The sequence below is a fragment of the Lepisma saccharinum genome, chromosome 2 (genome assembly GCF_977018435.1).
Source record: "Lepisma saccharinum chromosome 2, izLepSacc3.1, whole genome shotgun sequence".
Taxonomy (NCBI): Eukaryota; Metazoa; Arthropoda; class Insecta; order Zygentoma; family Lepismatidae; genus Lepisma; species Lepisma saccharinum.
Window position 1 is genome coordinate 122,208,977 of NC_139230.1, and position 22,631 is coordinate 122,231,607.

The 22,631-nt window shown below is 38.0% G+C and overlaps 1 protein-coding gene across 2 annotated transcripts in view; it reads right to left on the minus strand.

The window, feature by feature from the left end:
- LOC145984483 (uncharacterized) overlaps nt 1–17,270 on the minus strand; it is a 236,083-nt gene extending 218,813 nt beyond the window's left edge. The window contains exons 1-2 of one of the 2 annotated variants that reach the window (XM_083118139.1): nt 17,232–17,270; nt 15,815–16,013 (exon numbers count right to left, since the gene is read on the minus strand). In XM_083118139.1, the coding sequence (XP_082974265.1) occupies nt 15,815–15,992 (178 nt within the window). In that variant the 5' untranslated portion in view covers nt 15,993–16,013; nt 17,232–17,270. Of the gene's footprint in view, nt 1–15,814; nt 16,014–17,119; nt 17,144–17,231 lie in introns of those variants that run through there. The other variant, XM_083118140.1, reaches the window with a different exon arrangement.
- Nucleotides 17,271–22,631: the final 5,361 nt, after the last annotated feature.

Below are 22,631 nucleotides of genomic sequence, written 5' to 3' on the forward strand. Positions count from 1 at the left end.
CTCTCGCGAAAATAGTGCTAACATTGCCACATTGCAATGTGGAAACGTAAAGAATATTTTCAATGTTAAGTGATAGAAAAACGAAAAAGAGAAATAAAATGGGACCAAAATTGTTCAAGACTGAAGGAAATACAGAATCACCAACCAACATCTATCTCTTCACAGCAGCAGCATGTATGTATGACTTCAAATAACATAATCAACGGTAAACGATTCAACGTTATTCATTAGGGATGTGCGGGATCCTGAAAAGTCAGGACCGGGATCGGGAAAAAATCTCCCGTCCTGATCGCGACTTCGGGAAATCTGAAACATTTCCTGACTTGGTCGAGAAATTGCAATTTTTTTCGTCCCGAATGTCGGGATTTAAAAAAATTCCTGATCACGTCCCAACCCAAAAAATTCTGTCCCGCACACCCCTATTATTCATTAAGGCAAGAATGTACAATACCGGGCCCTTCTGTAATTTCTATGCTACATCTTATTCTCACGAAATAATTAGTTGTGATGATTTATCTCAAGTTAACATGTTGGGGTGAAGTGAAAAAAATGTTCATTAACGAGTAGAAGTTGTAAAATAAGCTTTTCAATTCTCGTAATGATTCTCAGTATACAAGTATGGTAGCCATATTTGTTGATATGAACAATTGATGACGTTCGCAATTATTTATGCTGTCTACAGCATTGCCACACTGTTGATTTCATACTTGGAGAGCATGGATTGTGTAAAAATGGCGGAAGAGAACAGTAAAAAATTGGTTAATGTTGTACAGATTGTTAGGTGGAGTGTTCAGGAGGATGGACCTGGGCTAATTAATAAACTTATGGATTTCAGTATATTGCCCAAAGAAGGTGCTTACATGTGACAGCGACAATCACGATGTATTGTAGAAGAACATGTGGAGTGTGGAATGATTTGATTACAGGTAAGTTTGGCAACAGTGCATCAATCGTAAAATTGCAGGATACGAAAATGGTGTCTTGGATGATGAACGTTTGCCGTTAAAGTGCTACGAAAATAAGATTTTTTTATCGGTTCGTAATCACAATTAGCGCAAAACCATTAATGGATAGACCCACTGACCATTCTCGGTAAGGTTAGGTAAAGTTAGGATGGGCAAGGCAAACATAGTTAAAATTTGGGGTCTTAGTAATATCAGGAATGTATATTTCATTTTTTAATTATTGGAAACACAAAATCTTCCAGTAAATAATGAGCAATCATGCCGATCGCGGACCACTCAATTTCACTTATTTTGCAATTTCTACACGTGACCTCCCAATTTTAACTTCAAATTCGTGAATAGACCTCAATTAGTGAGTATGCGAAATATTAGAAAAATCGGGAAGGGGTCCCCTGTATTGTAAATTTGCTCCTTCATTAATTGTGGAAGCACCGAGCAGTAAATGTGTATATTTTATCTTCTGTTTTGCATGCTCAAGAGGTGGTGGGTTTTTTTTTAGTTGCTTAACTTGGCGTAGGGACATTGCCGAAAAATGGTTAGCAACCTGTTGGCTACCAGGCGTACCCTCATGCTCACTTCTGTTTGAGTTTATCAGTATGCATGTTTTTTTATACTGTGTTATTGATTTGGTGTGCTATTCAGTGCTAGTTCTTTATTGTGTGTTAATTGTTATTCATTCATTAGTTATGCCGCTAAACAAATATAGTCTTGAACAAAAAGTTTTTATGTACGATAATTACGTGAATACGAATTCTTGCAAAAAAGTGGTCAGGCAATTACGAGAGACAGGATCTCTGAACCTAAGAAACGTGTTGTATTGCTGTTGAAGGAGGTCATTTTCAACATCTCTTATAACACAGGAGGTTAGTGATCATCATTATTATTACTTTTAAATATCATTTTACGCTTTCAGTTTGCTTTATGCGCCGGGATGCTGTCTTCCCTTTCTGTCAACTGAGGATAAAGTAGCGATGTCTAATCTAAGATTAGATGTCAGAAGTAAGGTGCCAGAAATATTTGTATTTGGGAGGACACCTTTTCCAGCATCCTTGCGACAAGGTATGTGCTTATTTCAATTGTAATTGTAACTGAAATTGTGAAAAGTGGAAACATTTCAAAACAAGCTGTTTCTGTTACGGTCTTCCTGTAACAAAATTTGCCGGGACCTGTTGCATGAAGGGGCCGTTGAGCGGCCTACGGTCGCGCGGTAAACAAGCTATACTTGCATGTAATAACACAGAATAGTATGTTACAAAATTACTAAAGGCAGGAGATTAAAGGTGAGAGAATGAGTATAAATACGGTGGAAAATTGAGGAGTTCTGAGTTTAATTTTATTCACAGCCTGGGTTGCTAGGCAAGTTGGTATTGCTCGACTCCCTCCCTTAAAAAGCTCACTGTCTGGATTGCTAGGCATAGGTGTTCAGATTCTCGATGCTGAGAGCTTGTCTGAGTTCAGGTCTGTGTGTCAGGATTCCTCGGCATTATCACAAGTCCTAGCTTGGACCTCAAAGTATTATTCTGCCACCAAGAAATAGTTAATCTTCGAAGTATTAATTCCCATCCACATTTACTGACTTCAAAGTACTCAAACTCCACTTCTTGAGATCTTGGCGTCCTGATGTAAGTAACCTGGTGGCAGTTATACTCATTTAGTGGTTGGACTTTCCTTTAATACCTACCCTGATGATAGGCTTCTGTGTATGCCATTAGTGTCTTCATGTTCCTGGCTACAGGAGTAGAGAGAAAGAGAGTTACCAGGAATGTAATAAGCTGCCTTAATGTTTCCCAACAAAGTTGAATAATGGTGTCACAGGTGACCATAGTAACATTACACACGATATAAAAGACATACATCTTGGGTTGCTGATTGAAAAGTATGTTCCACCTGTATCCTTCACTTATCAGATCGAAACTCAATTACGGATGCGTGGCCTGTTCATCCACCAGTCCTTCTCGGCACCTTTCATCATGCTGGTATTCATTTGTGTTCCAGTGCATTTTGTAGCAGTCCAGTCATCAGTTTGTATGTGGAGGTATCGGAGCCACTGCTGTCTCTCACAAGACAGGGACTTACTCTTAACTAGTACCTCCATCTATGCATGCCTTCTAAAACAAAATAAAACTGATTCCATTCTCAGCTTCAGCACACTGATTGAGAATAAGGGGTTGCTTGCCTATGTAGGATGAATTATATTTACATTTGGTTAGACTGACTGATTGACTTGCTTTAATTTACTTCACAATTTATGCCACTTTTGGCTAATTTGCGAAGATGGGATTGAGTGACGACATTGATGAATGGACACTCACATACATACATGCCCAGGCTGAGATTCGAACCTGGGACCCCTGGCACCATAGTGTGATGTGCTAACCACTCCGCCACAGGGGCTGGCTTACATTTGGTTAGGAGGAAGAAAGTAACACTACCAGCATTCTAAAAGCAAAAATAAGAATCATCAGATCTGATTTGTCAATCCTTCTGTTCTACTCAAATGGGCATGACAATGCCTGTGGTGGAATTGCAAAACTTGCTGGAAGGAAATAGCCCTCCGGCAGTGCGTTGCTTTAGGTGTTCATCACATGGACAGCTTCAGCCAGTGTTCCCACCTTATGTAACTCCCAAATCATGAAGTACTAGGAGAGTAAATTTATATATCCATTTTAGTGCCAGAAAAAGAACGCCACATTTACAGCATCATTTATATAAATGAAGATCAGGCATGCAGAAAACTCAGCATTGAAAACAGATTTTCTTCCATTACATGGTGTCTTAAGCTACATGTTTATAAATATACATAACATGGATATAACAAATGCACACAATTTAAAAACTTAAGAGAGATAAGTAAGTAAAGTAAGTAACAAACAGTTTTGCAACTAGTATTATATGAAGGAGGCAATGAAGTAAATGACAGTAGGTCTAGCCCTGGCTAGAATTTCTGTGAATAAAGTGGACTTAAAACTTTGACAAACTTCCTTTTGATGAAGGCACTTAGCAGAGTGGCTTGCATTACAATTGAAACTGAAAATTTGTCCGGACATGCCAATCTGAACTTAAATCAGGCTTACAATAAAATTTTCTGAAGCTTACCTCATTCATCCTCACCATTGTGATTATCCAAATTTGATAGTAAAATGATGCAATATACGAAAAATACAAATACACAGGGCTCGAAAAATCCCGGTCGCCAGGGCGACTAAAATTTTCAGCCTGGTGACTGTGATCTCTTGCTATAATATGTAGGAAATTTTGATGATTCTAAGTTCAAATTGCAGTACAGCGTAAGTTAGTAAATTATTATTTTTTTATCAACGTTGTGAACATTCCATAGAGTCCGTAACAATATCTTACCCTTTGTCCCCCAACATCCCATTTCCTGCTTTCTCAAATGATTTAGCGGTGTTTTGAATACCGAGATGCTCAGCATCTTATACAGTGTGTTTCAAAAGTCGCACAACCCAAACTTTGGAAATGTATTTCATGAAAACCGTAAGAGATATTACACCGGGTTTTCTGCATTATAAAGCCTCATCCATCGAGATATTTCTCAATGCTTAAAATTATCAGTTCACTTGGTACAGAAAATTATATAAATTAATAACTGAGGGAAAGCAGCATTCAATTTTTTCCAGAAATGAACTTCTGAGTAAGAAAAATATGTAAGAAATTATCGAAGGGTCATAATTAGACATTTGATGACTCATGCCATGTCAGTCTGTCATTTTCGACAATCTACCCTATCCTGTTATTGTTTTCTATCTTTTGTTATCTTTGTTTCTACTTTATGTTGTTTCACTGTAAAATGACCAAATAGCACTGTATCTGAAACTCTGAGTAAATAAATAAATATTGGTCATGTGCAACATTTGATCAATTTTTGTCTGGCGAATTTATGGGTTGAGTGAAAAGTGCCATTTTTGGGACATATCTCCATATATGGCAACACTAGCAGGTCGAAATATTGCCAACAGTCGCATGCAACATGTGTCTAAGTATTGGCTATACATTTACGTGAAAAATTGTAAATCAAGATTTTGTGCCGAAATTGGACTCTTGAGAGAATCCTAGGCTGCCCCTGGTTACATTAAATTCTCTTCGCTCACTACTGTGCCTGTTTTTTAAAAATTGATTCAGCATGGCGTATTCATTGAAGCAGTGTGTGTGCTTTTCTGAAGAGTATTTTACGGCTCATTCTTACACTCATGTGCAAGAGGTTTTCCAATAAAAATGACCTGCTCCTGCTGTACCTCATAAATCAACTGTTTTACAACCAGTCAAACACCAATAAATCATCCCACAAATTATTTAAGAGTTGGTATTTATTGTTAAAAATCAGTTCTCAGATGTTTTCAGGAAATTAACAATGTTTTTTAAAATAATGTAATTGCTTTTATTCAGATAAATGCTAATATAAATTTATGAACCCAGTGATAACCTACAGGATTAGTGTAGTGCAGAAAACCTGGTGTAAATATCTCTTACGATTTTCATGATATAAATTTTTAAAGTTTGGATTGTGCGACTTTTGAAACATACTGAGAATGCACAATTGCTAGTAGGTGGTTTCCTCGCGAGTGATTTTCAGAGCTAGCACCTAGCTTTGAAGACAATTTTTCAAGCTCTGCAAATACATATAAAAAAAGTTTGGATACAAAGGAGGAGAAACTAAAGTTAAGCAGGCTCATTAGCTGGTTTTATAGTAACAGGTAAATACAAAGAGAGAATATTTGAAATCTATTCATGTACAGATGAAATAAATAAGAGAAAAAAGGACAAACTCATTACCTCACACGAACATAACAATACACAGAATACTTCCCTGTAGATTTGTGGTGAAACAATTAAGGATTAGGAGTTTATTTTCATCAATAATTTTGGTGATTGATCAAAATGTAACTCTGTTTCTCAAGTTCAATTGTTGACCTCCTGTCACTTACAATTATACTTGCTGCACTGAATCATTTCTCACTCAGACCAGTTATCGCAGGTATACACAAAATGGGCTGAGCTAGATTTGCAAGCTAAGGAAAATTAAAAGCCTATGAATATAACAAAGCCAGCAAATCATGATCTGCAATGTGTGCCAGTGTTAGAGACATCTTGCAAATTCATCCTATTCCTACCATTCCCAGAAATGGTGTTATGAGATGTACCAGAACCCACTTTGTTATGTCTCTTGAGGTGAGGGGATATTCTCAGACACTGTATCACCCACCAGGATAAGAAAGTTATGTAGGACCATGGTATGTTTCACATACTCAAATTAAGATCGAATCATTAATGAGCATCTTTAGATTTTGAAATCTCGTGGGTACTTCGTGAATTGGAATGATTACTAATTTCTTCTCTTTAAGCTGCTTGGCTTGTTTTTTAAAAGTTCTGATATACTTGGAAAATGGAAACAAGTATTTATGTAATCCCTAAAGTCAACAACAGCAACCTTCATATTTCATTTAACTTTTCCCTGGAAGAAGCAAAATGTTGATGAAATTCAACTAAACCAAACTAGGCAAAATAAAAAGGATACTTTAGGAAACTTGAGATGCATAAGAGGTTTTCTGGAAAAGAACAACGATGCCCTTTGCCAGGACTCGAACCTAGGATTGTAAGTGACAAAATCGTTACTTTAACATTCATAGGCTGAGGCGACATAGCCTTCAACATGAAGTTTGTCCAAAATAGAAGTAATTGTATTGTCATAGATGTCTGGAAGAAGAGGAGAGGGATACATCTCACAAAAACGGATTTTGAGAATGTGTTTACGTCACATTTGTATGGAGGATACACTAATGAAAACTTATTTCAAAAGTGTGTGTAGGAAAGTAGCACAATTTTTAAATCTCATCGGTGGTGCTCAGAGTTCCTTTCTCTGTAGTGGAAACCTGCTGCGGTTGGCAACACTACAGTTTCTAAGTGAAGCAACTACATCACATGGTGAATTGAGTTGGTGTTTTAAATCCACTTTGTGCACAGTAAGGCTAATTCGGACTGGACCTACAGTTTAAAGTGAAAACCGAACCACTATGTTCCTCAACAAACAATGTACTGAAATTTGCTATTTAAATAAGTTTGGGTACCTAAAGGGTTTAGAAAACCTGGCAGAAACCATGTGGGCTGGTGGTAAGGCAATGTGCTCATGCAAGTTTGTTGCACAGGTTGCATGACAATTTAGGAGCGATTTCTCACAAACAGGTCTGTTCCATGTCTAGTGCAGGCCTGTGCCATGTTTGTTGCAAAGCAAGGTGACAATGTAAAAAAAAATGCTGCAAGTACTCCCGTTCGTTCGGGAACATGTTTTGCAATCGTGTTTACGAAAATTCCAAAATCCCTCCCCCCCTTTCTCGGAATATGTCACGTGTTTCAGCTCCTCAGTTGACAGACACAATAAATGCTTGGTATTTACGATGCTGTTTTCCTCCAAGCTTCCAACACTGTGATTTAGCACTGATAAGGCACACATTCATCTTTGTTGTTTGGACCTGGTGATCCAGCTGAAGTGGAGGTGGGAGGGGTCAAGGAGAGGGGGGATTCGATGACGTTTGGCGGTGTCAGCTTTCTGTCACCTCTATGTTAGAAATGCAATGAAGCTTGATGATAGCCAGAGTCCAGAAGCGTGAGTCTATCCAGAAGTATAGACAAAACAAAGGACTGCAGAGGCTCCCTCCCCTCCTCTGTTAGGAAAGGCCTCTCCATAATCGGTTCTGAGCAGTGGCTGTGAAAGACCGTCTCATCGATCTCCCTAATGCACAATCGTTACATTCCGGACATATTTCCACAAAGAGCTGATTCAACAGGGAAGAAATAGATTCACAGTAGCTACACAAGATTAAAGTGCGAATGAAAAAAAAAGCAAAAGTTCGGGTTTTCTTCCCAAAGTAGCTGGAGAAGAGGGGGCAAACTCCACATTTTTTTGTTTTTTTCATTGAAATTCGGGGGATGCAGCCCCCTCTCGTAACCCCACCCCATGGTTGGGGCATCCAAATTTTACATTGTTGCATGCACTGATGTTCTACCTGCAAAACAAAAGTTATCCGAAGTAGACTGGTCCCATAGTGGCAGAGTTATTATGATGTTTCTCCATTATGTATACAAATTCAAATTTCACGCTCAATCGCTGTTTTGAGTAAAAAAACAGAGTTTTACGTTTTGCCTTATTATTCAAATTGTATTGCACCCAGAAACATGAATCAAGTTTCATTCTGTTGCAGAAGGTCCATTCTTTGAAAGAAAAAAGCAAAAGTTCCGGTTTTCTCCCCAAAGTAGCTGGAGAAGAGGGGCCAAACGCCACATTTTTATGTTTTTTTCATTGAAATTCGGGGGATACAGCTCCTGCCAATAACACCCCCCCCCCCCCCAGTTGGGGCATCCAAATTTTATATGGTTGCATGCACTGATGTATTACCTGCAAAACAAAAGTTATCCGAAGTAGATTGGTCCCATAGTGCCAGAGTTCTTACGATTTTTCTCAATTATGTATACAAATTCAAATTTCACGTTCAAAGCCTCAGCGACACTGGGCTTACTTTTGTCAGACCGTGCGGCGTACTAAGGGTTCCTTTGTAACTTGCAAGATGGATTTAAATTTGTCATCAACATATTATTGTTAACATTTAATCACTTCATTGTAATAGATGAATATGAAGGTAGTATTTTGAATGAACAATATCAATGGCAATCTTTTTCTCAGTCTCCTTCAAGGATAACTGTCATGAATAGGGAAAGGATTTCTAGTTCAAAGCATACTTTTTCCTATGTTCTAGACCAGAGGCCTGAACAAGACCTGGAGCAGACCTGTTCGCGAGACATCGCTCCTGAAATGCCATGCAATCTGCGCAACACCCTCGCTTGAGCAGCTTGTCTGACCACCTGCACAGATCGTTCCTGGCAGGCATTGTAGACCCGCCGGGTACCCTCAGTCTTACGATACCTAGTAGGTCTCAGTTCGTTCTTTCCATCAACTGCAGACCCCTCCCTCTGCATGACGTAGTTGCTTCGAGTAGAAACTGCACCGGGCCCACACAGTTCTGCGGTGTTGCCAACTGCAATAGATTTTCACTACTTAAAAAAGGGAACTCAAAGCTTCGTAAGCCACATCACCAATGAAATGAGATTTACGAATGTTGCTACCCCCCCCCCCCCACACACACACACATTGAAATAGGTTTCCTGTGGCACAGGATCCATAAGTATATGTCGTAAACAACCAATATACGTATATATAGTGATATAGGCCAGGACTGAAACATGTCACGTTCGACGCCGAGGTCGCGAGTCGAACAACACACTGTTCTACTGCGAACACCAGGGCCGTTGCCAGCCAGGGGCATTGCCGTTACCCTCGTTTGGGGAGGGGGGTTTCAAGTACTTGGATAAACGTGCCAAGAACAACAATCACAATAATAGTAATAAAGTAGCATGAAAGGCATTATTATCCTCATAAATCACGCAAAAAGGGCACGCAAAGAGGAGGTAGAAGTCCGTTCTCATGTATTTGTGTTGAAACAGAGGATTAGAAATATTTTTTTTCAACACGTCAATTTCACATTAGCTAATAATGGAAAACAAGCACACAAACTGTTTCTGAAAGAAAGAAAGTGCATGATAAATGCATTCCGAATGTACATACATATGGCATGTAAAATTTCCATCTACAATATTTTCTTTTCACATGGAGCGACGTATTACATAATCAATTCATCCAACTCGTAACAAACCAACATTAATAGCAAATAATATCACGAGCCACCATAGCATTCTCTGTTTTAAAACTTTTCTCACTTAGATCGTTCGGCGCTCAGTGCCGACTCCCGCTACCCCTTTGCTACGGCATTGAACTTGATGAGACTGTATAATATTTTATAACATATTTCTAAAAAAAAAAGGTAAAGTGTTCCCCTGTGCTTAGCACCACGCCATGAAGGTGTATAGGGGGTGTGGTAACGCCCCACACTTTCTTGATCCGGTCATGAGTGGGGGTGATGTGATCAGCATCACGCCCCTGACCGCCTTTACCCCCCAGGGTTTCCCCCAGGTACCCATGTTATTCGACGTTGGGTGGGCGCCGGGGCCGCTTCCATCGTTAGAAAAGTTCCCCGTAAAATTTGAAATCAAGAGGTTGCATTTACCCCTCCATTCCGCCCCCCCCCCCCCTGCAGGTGACGTTGGCTGTCTGGAATGAAAATTCAAGAAAAATATGAAAATTAATTCCATCTTGAGTACCCTTTAGCCCTGCTACTCTTAAATTCTGCTAGCCTGTTTTTTCTTGTACTTTAATGTTTGACCCCCACCCTGACCCCTCCGCTAGACTTACTTTCCGTCCAAGGTTGTGAGCAATGCACCCTGCCCCCTCTGGTTGCGCCACTGCGTGCCTGGTTAAGGCACCATGCAATGAAAAACAATTAGTTTTCAGTGAGGAGATTTTTGTTTGCTCGATCATTTATTTAGATAAATGAAGCTGTAATACTGCGTGCATTTCCTGGCAATAAGATAAAAACTGCTTATGCTGAACTGAAATTGCTAAGTATATAAATTCTCCTTGGAGGAGAGAGCTCCTCCTAGGACTTCGTAGGATTTAGGAGCTACGTAAGTAGGCAACACTTGCTGTAGCTGTCCACGTGGTGATGAAACATCTGGAGCGACACGCTGCCGGAGGGCTGTTTCCTTCCAGCAGGTTTTGCAGGTGCCCGGGTCTTGTTGAATGCCCAGTTACCTTGTAAGCGCAGAGCACCTTGAAGACCAAGTACCCGGGTAAAGACGCAAGTCGACTCGTTGCCGTGGGCAGTCGAGCAGGTATACCTGTCCTCGCAGGCAAGCGGGCAGTGGGTAGGTAAAAGGCAGACTATGCAACCCTCTATTCTAGACATATGAAATTTGAGTATTTTCACGATTCATGTACACAGCACACCTCTACTGAAATTCTACAGGACATAAAATGCCAAACTAAACCATAATTCCTGTACATTCCCAAAATCCTGTTTGTACCTGAAAAATGCCTTTTAAACGTATTGCGTTAAGTTTAAAAAAACTTTTATTAAGAACAACTCATAATTTCCATTTTGAGGCCATTGAAACTTGAATGAATCCAAGCAGCAATGCACAGAAAGGGGTGTATCTCCTCTGTGCACTTGACAGGCAATTAAAGGGACTATATGTGTAGCATGTCCTCCCACAACCCCCCCCCCCCCCAAGAAAGGATGCAGGTTATTTTAGGACAGAATCCTAGCTACAAAATCATTCAATTGTTAAAACACAGATGGCATTATTCTCAACATCCAACAGTGTAAGAACATGCAGATGTCTGACCAGCTGTTCTGAGTACATGCTGTGATGAGTAGGGAAGTCTACCCTGCTAGTGACCAATCCCGTTGCCTATTTCCCCTCATTGACACAACAGTGTAAGTGAAAGGGGCAGGTTTGAATTGAAAATATCAACTGCCCTAGTTCAATGCTGTTCATTCAGGAGAGACGAGAAAAGACCACTGCCAACCTGCCTTTGGTTTGAGTTCTTTATTCTTTTAGACCACTTTATGCACAGATAGGCTAATTGGGATTGGACCTACTGTTTAAAGTGGGATCTTAATAACTATGCATTCCAGCTGGGTATCAAACTCAGAATCCCTTAATTACTAGGTGACAACATCACAGAAGGTTGTTCGCGATCTGTGGTAACAAGTTACAAAGATAACAGTTGTACCTCATGTAAACATACAGAGCCGATGCAAAATGCGGCAGTATGAGTGATACGTACAGAGTGTACAGCAGTGCATTTGCGTACTGTGCATGTAGAATGGAGCCAAAGTACAACCATTCTGGGAAGGGTACATCACTGAACTTTCCGGTGCAAAATACTCATATTGCGAGAGCAATGTAAGAGGAGTGGTTTCACCATCTCCAAGAAATGCAGCTCATGAATGCTGCATAAAGAAGGAAAGGCGAGGAGAGAACTGACTGCAGAGGGCAAGAAACATTCACATCCACAACCAGCCGGACCCAGGAGATCATTCGGAGGGTCAAATCTAGCAATGCAGAGAGCAATGGGAAGGTTTTCTAACTGAAAACTTTCATTTCTTTAGATAATAAAATTGAAAACTTTCACTAAATGTTTGCGAGACATTGAAAATTAGCTTCATGAACTTGTAACCATGACGTGTAAATACATTTAAATTGAAACATTGATTTGAATGGTGAAAAAAAATCCCTGTCTTTTTTATGTATACACACAATCAGGGAATATGCACGTGTCGAACACAATGCATATTTTATTTCTAAACTTACATTCCATATATTCGAGGAGAACATGTTTTATAGTAGTGTAACATTGTCTACTGAAATTTCAAGTTTATACTTCAGTAGCTTTTACGCACTATGTGAATACAATTGAATTGAAGCAAAATGGTAGTTTTCAATGTAACACAACTTCAAAATTAAATGATGGAAGAATATTGTCAGTCAGAGAATTAATTTTCAAGAAAGAACATGAATTTCTGCTATGAAACATTCCCACATAACACAAAACACCTTCCAGATGTCAGACAATGCTATAGGAAGTTATTATCGTAAGTAGTTTCTTGTGTAAAAATGAAAAAATCTGTCCGATGAGTAGTAAATTAGTACTGCTTTTTGACTTTCACACAAATGGGATACTTAACACACGAATAATCTATCACTTATAACACACGAATAATCTATCACTTATAAGTACTAGTACACATTTCATTTTCACCATTTTTAACTATCACACAGTCAGTAAGGCAGAGTACGTTCAGTAAGCATTTTCAAGTTCATGTATGCCATCCATCTCATTAAACACACACACATCCATGACTATTACATTACTGCACTATCAAATTCAAGAACCGAAAGCACTGTATGCTCATTCCTCAAATTATAGTGTATAAGTTGTACTCCATGCATGTTGTATCTCGTAAAGCACATAAAATGCATACACATCACAGAAATAACACACGTACACCTTTACGGTACACAATTTTGTTAGTCAAAAGCAAAAAGTCACTACGAAACTACAATGTGGGGAAATATTAAACTATTAAGACACTGGTGCACTTTTAAAATTCTGAAAATAACATTTTCATCAAGTAACATGAACATTCATAACTTATCTTTAGCATAGTTAAACATGTTTCACAGAAAAGAGTTGCGAAGCTTCTTGCAAGCAATTCTCACACATGGATAATCTGATGGAACTATGTAAGCACAGTCAAGTATTTACATGTTCCTGCCATATTTACAATATGTTCACTGTGTAATTCTGCCAATTACTAAATTATTGAAGTAAGTTATAACTCAACGGCTCCATTCCGTATGTTAAATGTAAAGATGAACTAACTTCTCTTCACTGCATGTCTTCTAAATTAGATAAACTGCATCCATGTTACTGAAATCACATGCATTAGGTATTACTACTGACTTTTACACAACCTGAAACTAAATTTTTGTGGCATCAAGTTCCACACTTGACATATACACTAAAATTGCACGTAAATGGAATGCATTCCCTTTTACGCACACGCAACACACTCGGAAACACAGAATTGTTGCTTTCCTCAGCACAAACATCAAATACTGATAGCCTAATACCTATGCCGCACATTTCTAAACACACTAAGGATCTTGACATACAGAAAGTTGTGTACACATCATTTTAAATTCACTAGAATGATGTGTTGCGTCAAAAACTTAAAAATTCCATTGAAAATAAACTCTTGTACCATAAAACGTTGCACTGAACGCATTGCCAATAACAATATTTTAGCACACAATACACATGCAATGAACTCCATGTCACTATAGCTGCTTTACACAGAATCAACGAAACATTATCATAAGCACCACACAAAACTAAGACAGAACCAAAGAACCACTCGAAGCTTCTTCACACCTCTTTCATGTCTCATTCACGAACAGACTATCACATTAATACTGATGTAGGTGTAATTTGCACACTCGATAAATGACACTAGATTTACTAAGAATCTACTGAATGTTACATATGCCATCCATTTCATTAAGTGCAAACACATGCATCAGTATTACATTACTCCACTATCAAATTCAAAAACCGAAAGCATTGTGCGCTCATTGCTCAAATTATAGTGTATAAGTTGTATTCCATGCATGTTATCTCTCGTAAAGCACACAAAATTCATGCACATCACACAAATGACACACGTACACCTTTGCAGGCCACAATTTTGCTACTGAAAGCAAAAACGATTGCACAGTCCATAATCCACACAAGGATCAGTAAGCATCTTGTGAAGTTTATATATGCCATCCATCTGATGAAACGAAAAAACATGCATCACTATTACACTACTGCAGTAGTATATTGGGTAGCAGTTTCACAGATTGGAGACACAATAAAATCGTATAGTTTGTGTTTCGCACGGTTCGTACTTACCAATTGTGTATTGCAGAACATAGTTCAAGGTGCCGTTATGCCTTTTACACGAAAAAAACACAATTTCTTTGACTACTTTTTTCGCTTCCATAACAGAGAATATGGCGGGCAAATCTTGACTACCGTATTGGGCATGCAGTGTTTCCAACATCCTTCACTGAAAAATACCTACTATCATGTTTGTCAGTTGTGCAAATTGTACATTATGCATGGGTAACTGACGGATAGCCCCACGAACCATTTCCAATAAGGTTAGGTTATGTTAGGCAAGCATAGTAAAAAAAGGGGGTTTGAAACACTGACAGGGGCTTACGCACGCAGCATCCAGTTGTCGTAGGGAAAGCAAATGAAAGCAATGGTAATTGTGTGTCGGTGAGATATGTGTCTTGAAAAATACATGATTTCCCAGTCAAATATATTCCACAATGAAAGAAAATACCTCGACGAACGTTGTAAACCTTGGAGAAACTCATTACCGTTAAGTAGTTTATTGTGCAAAATTGAAGAAATATGTCTCCGATGTATGAAACTGTTACCGTAAATTGGAAAAGCGAAAGCACCTTATGGAAACTATAGTGCACGAGATGTATTCCGTGCGTATATTATAATACCTCATAAAGCACATAAAATGCATCCTCATCACACAAATAACACACGAACAGACTATCATGGTAAAAGTTTCATACATCAGACACACATTTCTTCAATTTTACACAAGAAACTACTTACGGAAATGAGTTTCTCAAAGGTTTACAACATTCGTCGAGGTATGTTCTTTCATTGTGGAATGAATATATTTGACCTGGAAATCATGTATTTTTCAAGAGAAATATATCACTGATGCACAATTGCCATTGCTTTAATTTGCTTGCCCTACGACAACTCGATGCTGCTTATGTTGGATGACGTAAGCCCCTGTCAGTGTTTCAACCCCCTTTTTTTCTATTTACTATGCTTGCCTAACGTAACCTAACCTTATCGGAAATGGTTCGTGGGGCTATCCGTCAGCTACCCGGGCTATACGCCAGTTACCCATGCATAATGTATAAATTTCACTGGTGACAATCACGATAGAAGGTATTTTTTGGTGCAGAAGGTTGAAAGACTGCATACCCACAACATGAGTCAAGATGTGCCCGCCATATTGTGTGTTCCGGAAGAGAAGAAAGGAATAAAAAAAAAGCACTCAGAATGTGAAAAATTGAGTTTGTTTTCGTGTAAAAAGCATAATGGCACCTTGATGTTCCGCAATACACAATTGGTAAGTACGAACCATGCGAAACACAAAATATCCGAATTTAATGTGTCTCCCATCCATACTCCATAGTTTAGAAAAATATTCTGTAGAAATAACGAAAGGGATAATTCTTGAAGTCACATATAAAATTATTATTCACACACATACACTATGCACTTTAAATACCTGGTTGCAACTGATGATGCCTTTCAGGTGAACATTGACGGTCAACTTCCATCGGTGCATCAGCTAGCACCTGACCTTGTGCTAACTCCTTCTGCCTCTTGGCAGCTAACCTCTTCTGCCTCTTCACAGCCAACTCTCTGTACTTTGAACTGGAAGACAAACGTTGTCTCCTTGGCATTGTTGTTAGCGATTAGTGAAACTAAACACAGTCAAAATAAATGAAGACAATTATTAATATATTTCATTTTACTTGACAAAAAAAGTATGTAAAACATTATCCTTCCACGCTTAATACATACATAATCACAAAATAGTACAAAGGAAAAGTTATTTTTAATCTACATGAACACTAATTTTCGAAACATATGATAATCAATTGTACATTGTCAATAGCTCACTACTGAAGGAAACTACACATACGGTACTACTTTACTATACCTGAGACACCTGGGAATCATTTCTTTCACACTTTTTTACATTGCTAACGTACTATTCTGCATTCCGGAACACTTATTTAGGTGAAATAATTGAATTTGTTAGGAAAGTAATGTATATTTCTTACATTTACGAGTACTTACTGTTGTTGTTTATTTCCACACACAACATGGCGATAGCTTACCGTTGATCGTTCCTTGAGCCAGAAAAACCATTGACGTTAGCCCAAAAATTCACGATAGCCCCGCAAACCATCACGGGGACGAGGTATGCCTACTAGGTTAGGTTAGGCCTGTTAGGTTTGGTTCCATTAGCACTCCTTTCGTTCAATTTAGCATATACGGACAATACGAGAGCGTATTGTGCTCTCATGCAGGAAGCAAATGGCGGCAGCAACAATAGCACGTCGGAAATAGATTTTCGTATAAAACCACATGCATTCGCATTAAAATGAATCAAAATTACATTCCCGAACATCAACAACGCTACAGAAAATGATTTGCGTAACTACTTTCTCCTGTAAATTTGAAGAAATCTGTCTCAGGTATAGTAAAGTGTTACCAAACATATATACACAACAGCTACGTCTACAAACCTAAAACTACCAACATGCATCTCGATCTTTCAATTGCACTCGCATGTTAATAATTTCAAATAACTACACATTTAGTAAATTCAAGAATGCAATTATTGTGTACACACACACACACGTATTGAAAATTCCATTCCCCTTTCACCAACGGTTTATATAAAAAGACCAATAAATATATAAATAAATATCATATTTTGTTAAATGCATAAAACGAAAACATTACGCTACAAAAAATGCTTATGTAAATTATAATACAAACCTATTTGAACAATTTTTACCATTCGTTCATTTATCCTCATCGTAGAGATTAGCAGAAAGAGGCAAAAAACTATGTTCAAAAAAGTAAAGAAAAATATCATGCAAATATATTATAATTATGTACGTACATACCTAGTAGGCCCGTTTAGTTCGCTTCACTTTTTGACAATTTGCGCGAACAGTGTTGCCAACAACTTGAACGTAAAAGTCGCTAAAACTCCTTAGAAAATCCGCTAGAAAGTCGCTAAATCAAATGAACTAATTAAAAATAACAAAAAGGTGAAAATTTCGAAAACTTGCCTGTAAAAACAACATTTCCTTGTCACTTTCCTCTTCCTCTGAACACTGCAGTTCATGCTGATCAGCGATGTCAGATAAAATCATCGAGAAAATGCACTGCAAGAACGTTCTTTATTATTTCTGTGCACTTGGTTTTATGCAGGGTTGGCAAAATTTGTATTTTTTTTTTTAAAAAAAAGAACAAAACAAACTTTTCTTTGTTTTAAACACGAGTTTTAAGAAACATGTTTTAAACAAAACAAAAAAATCAACCTTTTTAAAGTCGTTAAAGAACAAATACTCATTTTTATGAGTACAGTGGCGGCAAGGACAGTTTACTTCCCTTTGGAGATAAGGTTTACCATACTGCGGGGTAGGGGCAGGGTTGGCATGTTTAAAACAAAAGTGTTTAAAACAATGTGTTTTAAACATGTTTTTGTTAGAAGTGTTTAAAACACATTTTGGTACTTGATATTTTATAGTCTGTGATAATTTTTTGTTTGGCAACCCTGTCTTTTAATTGAATCAGTGTTAAGCCCCTATCACACGGAACTGGATTTCTAGTAGGAACGCTCTAGTTGACGCTGGACTGGCTATCCATTTGCTAGTTTTCGCCTCACACGGTACTTGTTACATCGTACTTGTCGACAGGCCCGTAGCCAGGATTTCTTACTAGGGGGGGGGGGGCAAAGTCAATCCTAGAGGGGGCAAATTTTTAATATATTGTGTTGCATTGGCAGATATAGCAGGGTACAGAGGGGCGCTTGCCCCCTCCTCCAAAAGTGATAAGTAACAGCATAGACTAGTTAGGTTAGGTTCTAACTATTCTATGGTAACAGGAAAGGGATGATATCTTGAAAATCCAACGAACAAAAAACGTTCGAGCAACATCAAATAACAATATTTCGATAATGACCTTTCGGACTAACAAAGAATACAAAGATGAAGTTTAACATATATAGGCTAATTGGGATTTTATCTACTTTATATTTACATGTCAATAATGTTAATAAACGATTAATATGTAACTTTGGGCTTCTCTGCAGAACTGATTAAGGAAGTCCTTTATAAATTATGCTTCATAATGTACTCTAATTTCCAGTATACAATATTTTTACACACAAAGGAATCTAACGAGAATCCAACACCACCATTATGTTGTGTTATGCAAGAAAAATCAAATTAATTAAATAATAATGGTTACTGTTATCTACACTTTGATGAATTGTGTAAAAATTTGTATAATTTTTTGTAGGCTTGCTTGCTAAAACATGGCTCCTATTTGCTTCAAAGGGGAGAGACTTGCATCACTACAGACAATGTTTGCCTACTGGTTACGTTAACCATTTTGCAAAATATTATTTGCAAACATGTGTTTGACATCCAACAAACAAATAAGAATCCTCTGATTGATCAATGAATTCTTAGATTACAGTGTCATCATTCATATTTCATATCTAGTTTTATAGAGGGAAATGTTGTATCCTCTTTACGTTATGAAAAAATACCTTCCTTAATGACTATGGTACGAAACCAAATGATCTAAGGGGCCTCCTTCGCCTTACCCCATTTCCGAAAAAGCGAGGTCTCTGGGCCACTTATCGTCACCACTTTTTGAGCAGAAGCGTACAAACCCAAAATATCAGGGTTTTTTATGCTGATACTGATTTCTGCTTAAGACTTCTGCTTAAGATATATGAACAAAATTAGGAGAATCCACTCCATAGCAGAAGAGTTGACATAATTATTTGTCAAAAAATTAGGTTGTGCATGAGGTACTTTAACAGACAACGTCTGCTACAGACACAATGTAATATTATAAATATAAGAAAATAAATAGAAAATAATTTGAGAGATTTTCAATCGTATTTATTTCACTGCAACTTTTTTCTACTTGCCATTTTCTTGAACCTATATTCATAGGGTGCCGCCTGATAACATCGAAAATTTTCACAGTGTGTACAGGACATCAAAGAAGGCAACTTTTATCAATGACTATTTACTCGTCTAATTCTTCTTTCGATGTTACAAGCAATCCAAATATGGCATCTTATGACCTTAATGTAGGCTATGCAATTCCATTGTAAGCTTCGCAGTTGCAAATGTAATTTATTTTTACTGCCGTTTAAAATTCTTGAGAGCAATATATATAACTTGCTATGGAAACGATATCATGCAAACAGTCAGGGTTAAAACTTAACTTTCCCTTTATAAAATGGATATCATGACACACACCTATGTTGCTTATCATATTTAATGCGTTTGCATAGAGAATTGAAATTCACATTTACGGTGAGTCACATAATTATTCGGACAGATAAGATTTCTGAATATTTACTGACGTAGTCGTGATATAATACGATGATAAATGTTTAATATTTATTTAACAAACAAAACACAATATGAGCACACTGTTAATTATCTTCAATTATATTTCATTCATTCATTGTTTTCTGCCTAATTGGCAGGTTTTTCACTGCAATCTCCAGCTTTCCCTGTTCTCTGCCTTACGCTTCGTAATAGCATACGACCCAGTTAATTTAATATCATCCATAAGCTGATATCTCTTTCTTCCACGGACTTTTCTTCCTTCAACCATTCCCTCCAAGGCATCTCTTAGCAGGCAGTTTCTTCTTAGACAGTGTCCTAACCAGTTTCTTTTCCTCTTCTTGATGGTCTCCAGTATAGATCTTTTTTCACCAACTCTTTTCAGTACGGCTTCGTTTCTTACGGTCCATTTTTCGCCATGTCCACATTTCAAAAGCTTCGAGTCGTTTCTCTTCATTTCTTCTCAACGTCCAGGTTTCTGCACCAGATAGTGCTACACTCCACACAAAACATTTCACTAATCTCTTCCTTAGACCTATGTCCATGGGTCCACAAAAAACATTTTTTCTTCTATTGAAAGCTTCTTTTGCTATTGCGATTCTCATTTTCACTTCTTGGTTGCAGCTCATGTCACTGCTTATAGTGCATCCGAGGTACTTGAAGCTATCCACTTGCTGGATTCTTTCACTGTTTGCTCTCACATTAATATTCCTTGGTTTCCGTCCTATAACCATTGCCTTTGTTTTCTTTACATTAATCTTCATCCCATACTGCTCACAGCTGCTGTTTAACTCTTCCAACATACTATTTATGGTTATTTCATCCTCAGCGAATAATGCCATGTCATCAGCAAATCTTATGCAGTTTATTCTTCTTCCTCCTAATTTGACACCTCCTGTGCCCTGGAAAGAAGTTTTCACTATATCTTCTAAATAAATATTAAACAAAGTAGGCGATAGGCAGCATCCTTGTCGTACTCCTCTTCCAATTTCACAGCCTTCTGTCATTTCGTCTCCTGTCCTCACTTTAACTCGTTGATTCATGTATAAGTTGCTTAGAAGTCTTCTCTCTTTCCAATCTACACCAATTTTCTTCAGAATTTCTAAAAGTTTAACCCAATTCACTCTATCAAAGGCTTTCTCCAGGTCTACAAATACTACAAACACCTCCTTTCCTCTCTCTAAATATCTTTCCCCAATGGTCCTCAGTAAACCAATTGCATCCCTTGTACCTCTTCCTTTCCTGAAACCAAACTGTTCTTCCTCTAACTCGCCACTGACCTTCGAGTATAGGCGTCTGTTCAGAATTCTTAGAAGAATTTTTGCCGAGTGAGATATCAAGCTGATTGTCCTGTACTCAGAACATTTTCTGGCATTGCTTTTCTTCTGCAGAGGTACCAAAACAGTCTCCGTGAAATCTTGTGGTCAATCCCCTTTCTCATAGATTTCATTGCATAAGTGCAGTATTTCTCTTTTTCCATCTCCCAGGCATTTGATAAGTTCAACAGGAATTTCATCAGTGCCCGTTGCTTTCCCATTCCTCATTTCTTTGAGTGCTTGCTCAAATTTTTCATTCAGGATATAGTATCCTTTCTCATCGTCAGGCACGTCGTCTTCATTTTCTACATTCAGACTGTCTGGGCGATTCTCTTTCTGGTAGAGTTCTTCAACGTACTTTCCCCTCACATTCGATATTCCTTTTTTGTCTGTGATTACACATCCTTCCTCGTCTTCTATCATCCACATTGTTTTCCATTTCTTCTTTTGGAAGCCGGAGCAGTTTACTTCACGATACATCAAGTCATACCTTCCTCTTTTTTCCAGTTCTTCAATTTCTTCACATTTTTGTTTCATCCATTGTTCTTTTGCCCTGTCAGTTTCTCTTCTTAGCTGGTTATTCAGTATCTTGTAATTATGTCTTCCCTCTTCTGTATTTACATTCTTCCATTTTCTCCGTTCCTCCATTTTTTCCAGCATACTTTCAGTAATCCATGGTTTCTTTGCACTTTTCCTTTCCCTGTAGCCTATTGTTTCATCCACTGCCTTCTGTAAGCAGCTTTTTATTCCATCCCACATCTCATCCTTATTGTTACAACTAGCTTTAAACTTATTATAGTTTAGTTGGAAATGTTCTGCAAATTTTTGTCTTTCGTCTTCTTCCCTTAGCTTCTCTAAGTGGGGTTTCTTGCTCACCTGGTTTTGGGTTATCTTCTTCAATGTAAGATTGATTTCTCCTATTAGCAAGATGTGGTCTGAATTAATGTCAGCTCCTGGCAATGTCTTCGCATTTTTAAAACAATTTCGAAATCTTTCTTGTACCAGTATGTAATCTATCTGGTATATTTTACAATCTCTTGGACATATCCAGGTGTACCTCCTTCTCTTATGTTGCTGGAACAGTGTGTTTCCAACAATTAGGGAGTTTCTTTTACAGAAATTTACCAGGCTTTCCCCTCTCTCATTTCTCTCGCCTAATCCATATCTTCCAACTGTACTTCCATCCTGCCTTTCTCCTACTACAGCATTCCAATCACCCATTACGATAATGCACGAACCCTTCCTCTCTTTTTCCATCAATTCCTCTATCTTCTCATAGTTTTCCTCCACTTCTTCTTCTGACAACCCACTATGTGGCATATACACTTGAATTAACACTAAGTCTTTCTTCTTTCCTTGAAGTTTCACCATTATAATCCTGTCATCCACATAACGCACTGCTATAACTTTATGTTTCACACGTGGTCCTAGCACTATTCCCACACCACGGTTTCCTTGTTGATCACCTCCAGAATAAAACATCTTGAACTCATCACTCACTATTTCACCATTTTGTTCCCACCTCACTTCTGATATTCCCATAACATCTACTTTGTTTCTTCTCATTTCTGCCTTTAAGTTTTCTAGCTTTCCCGACTGTAACAGGGTT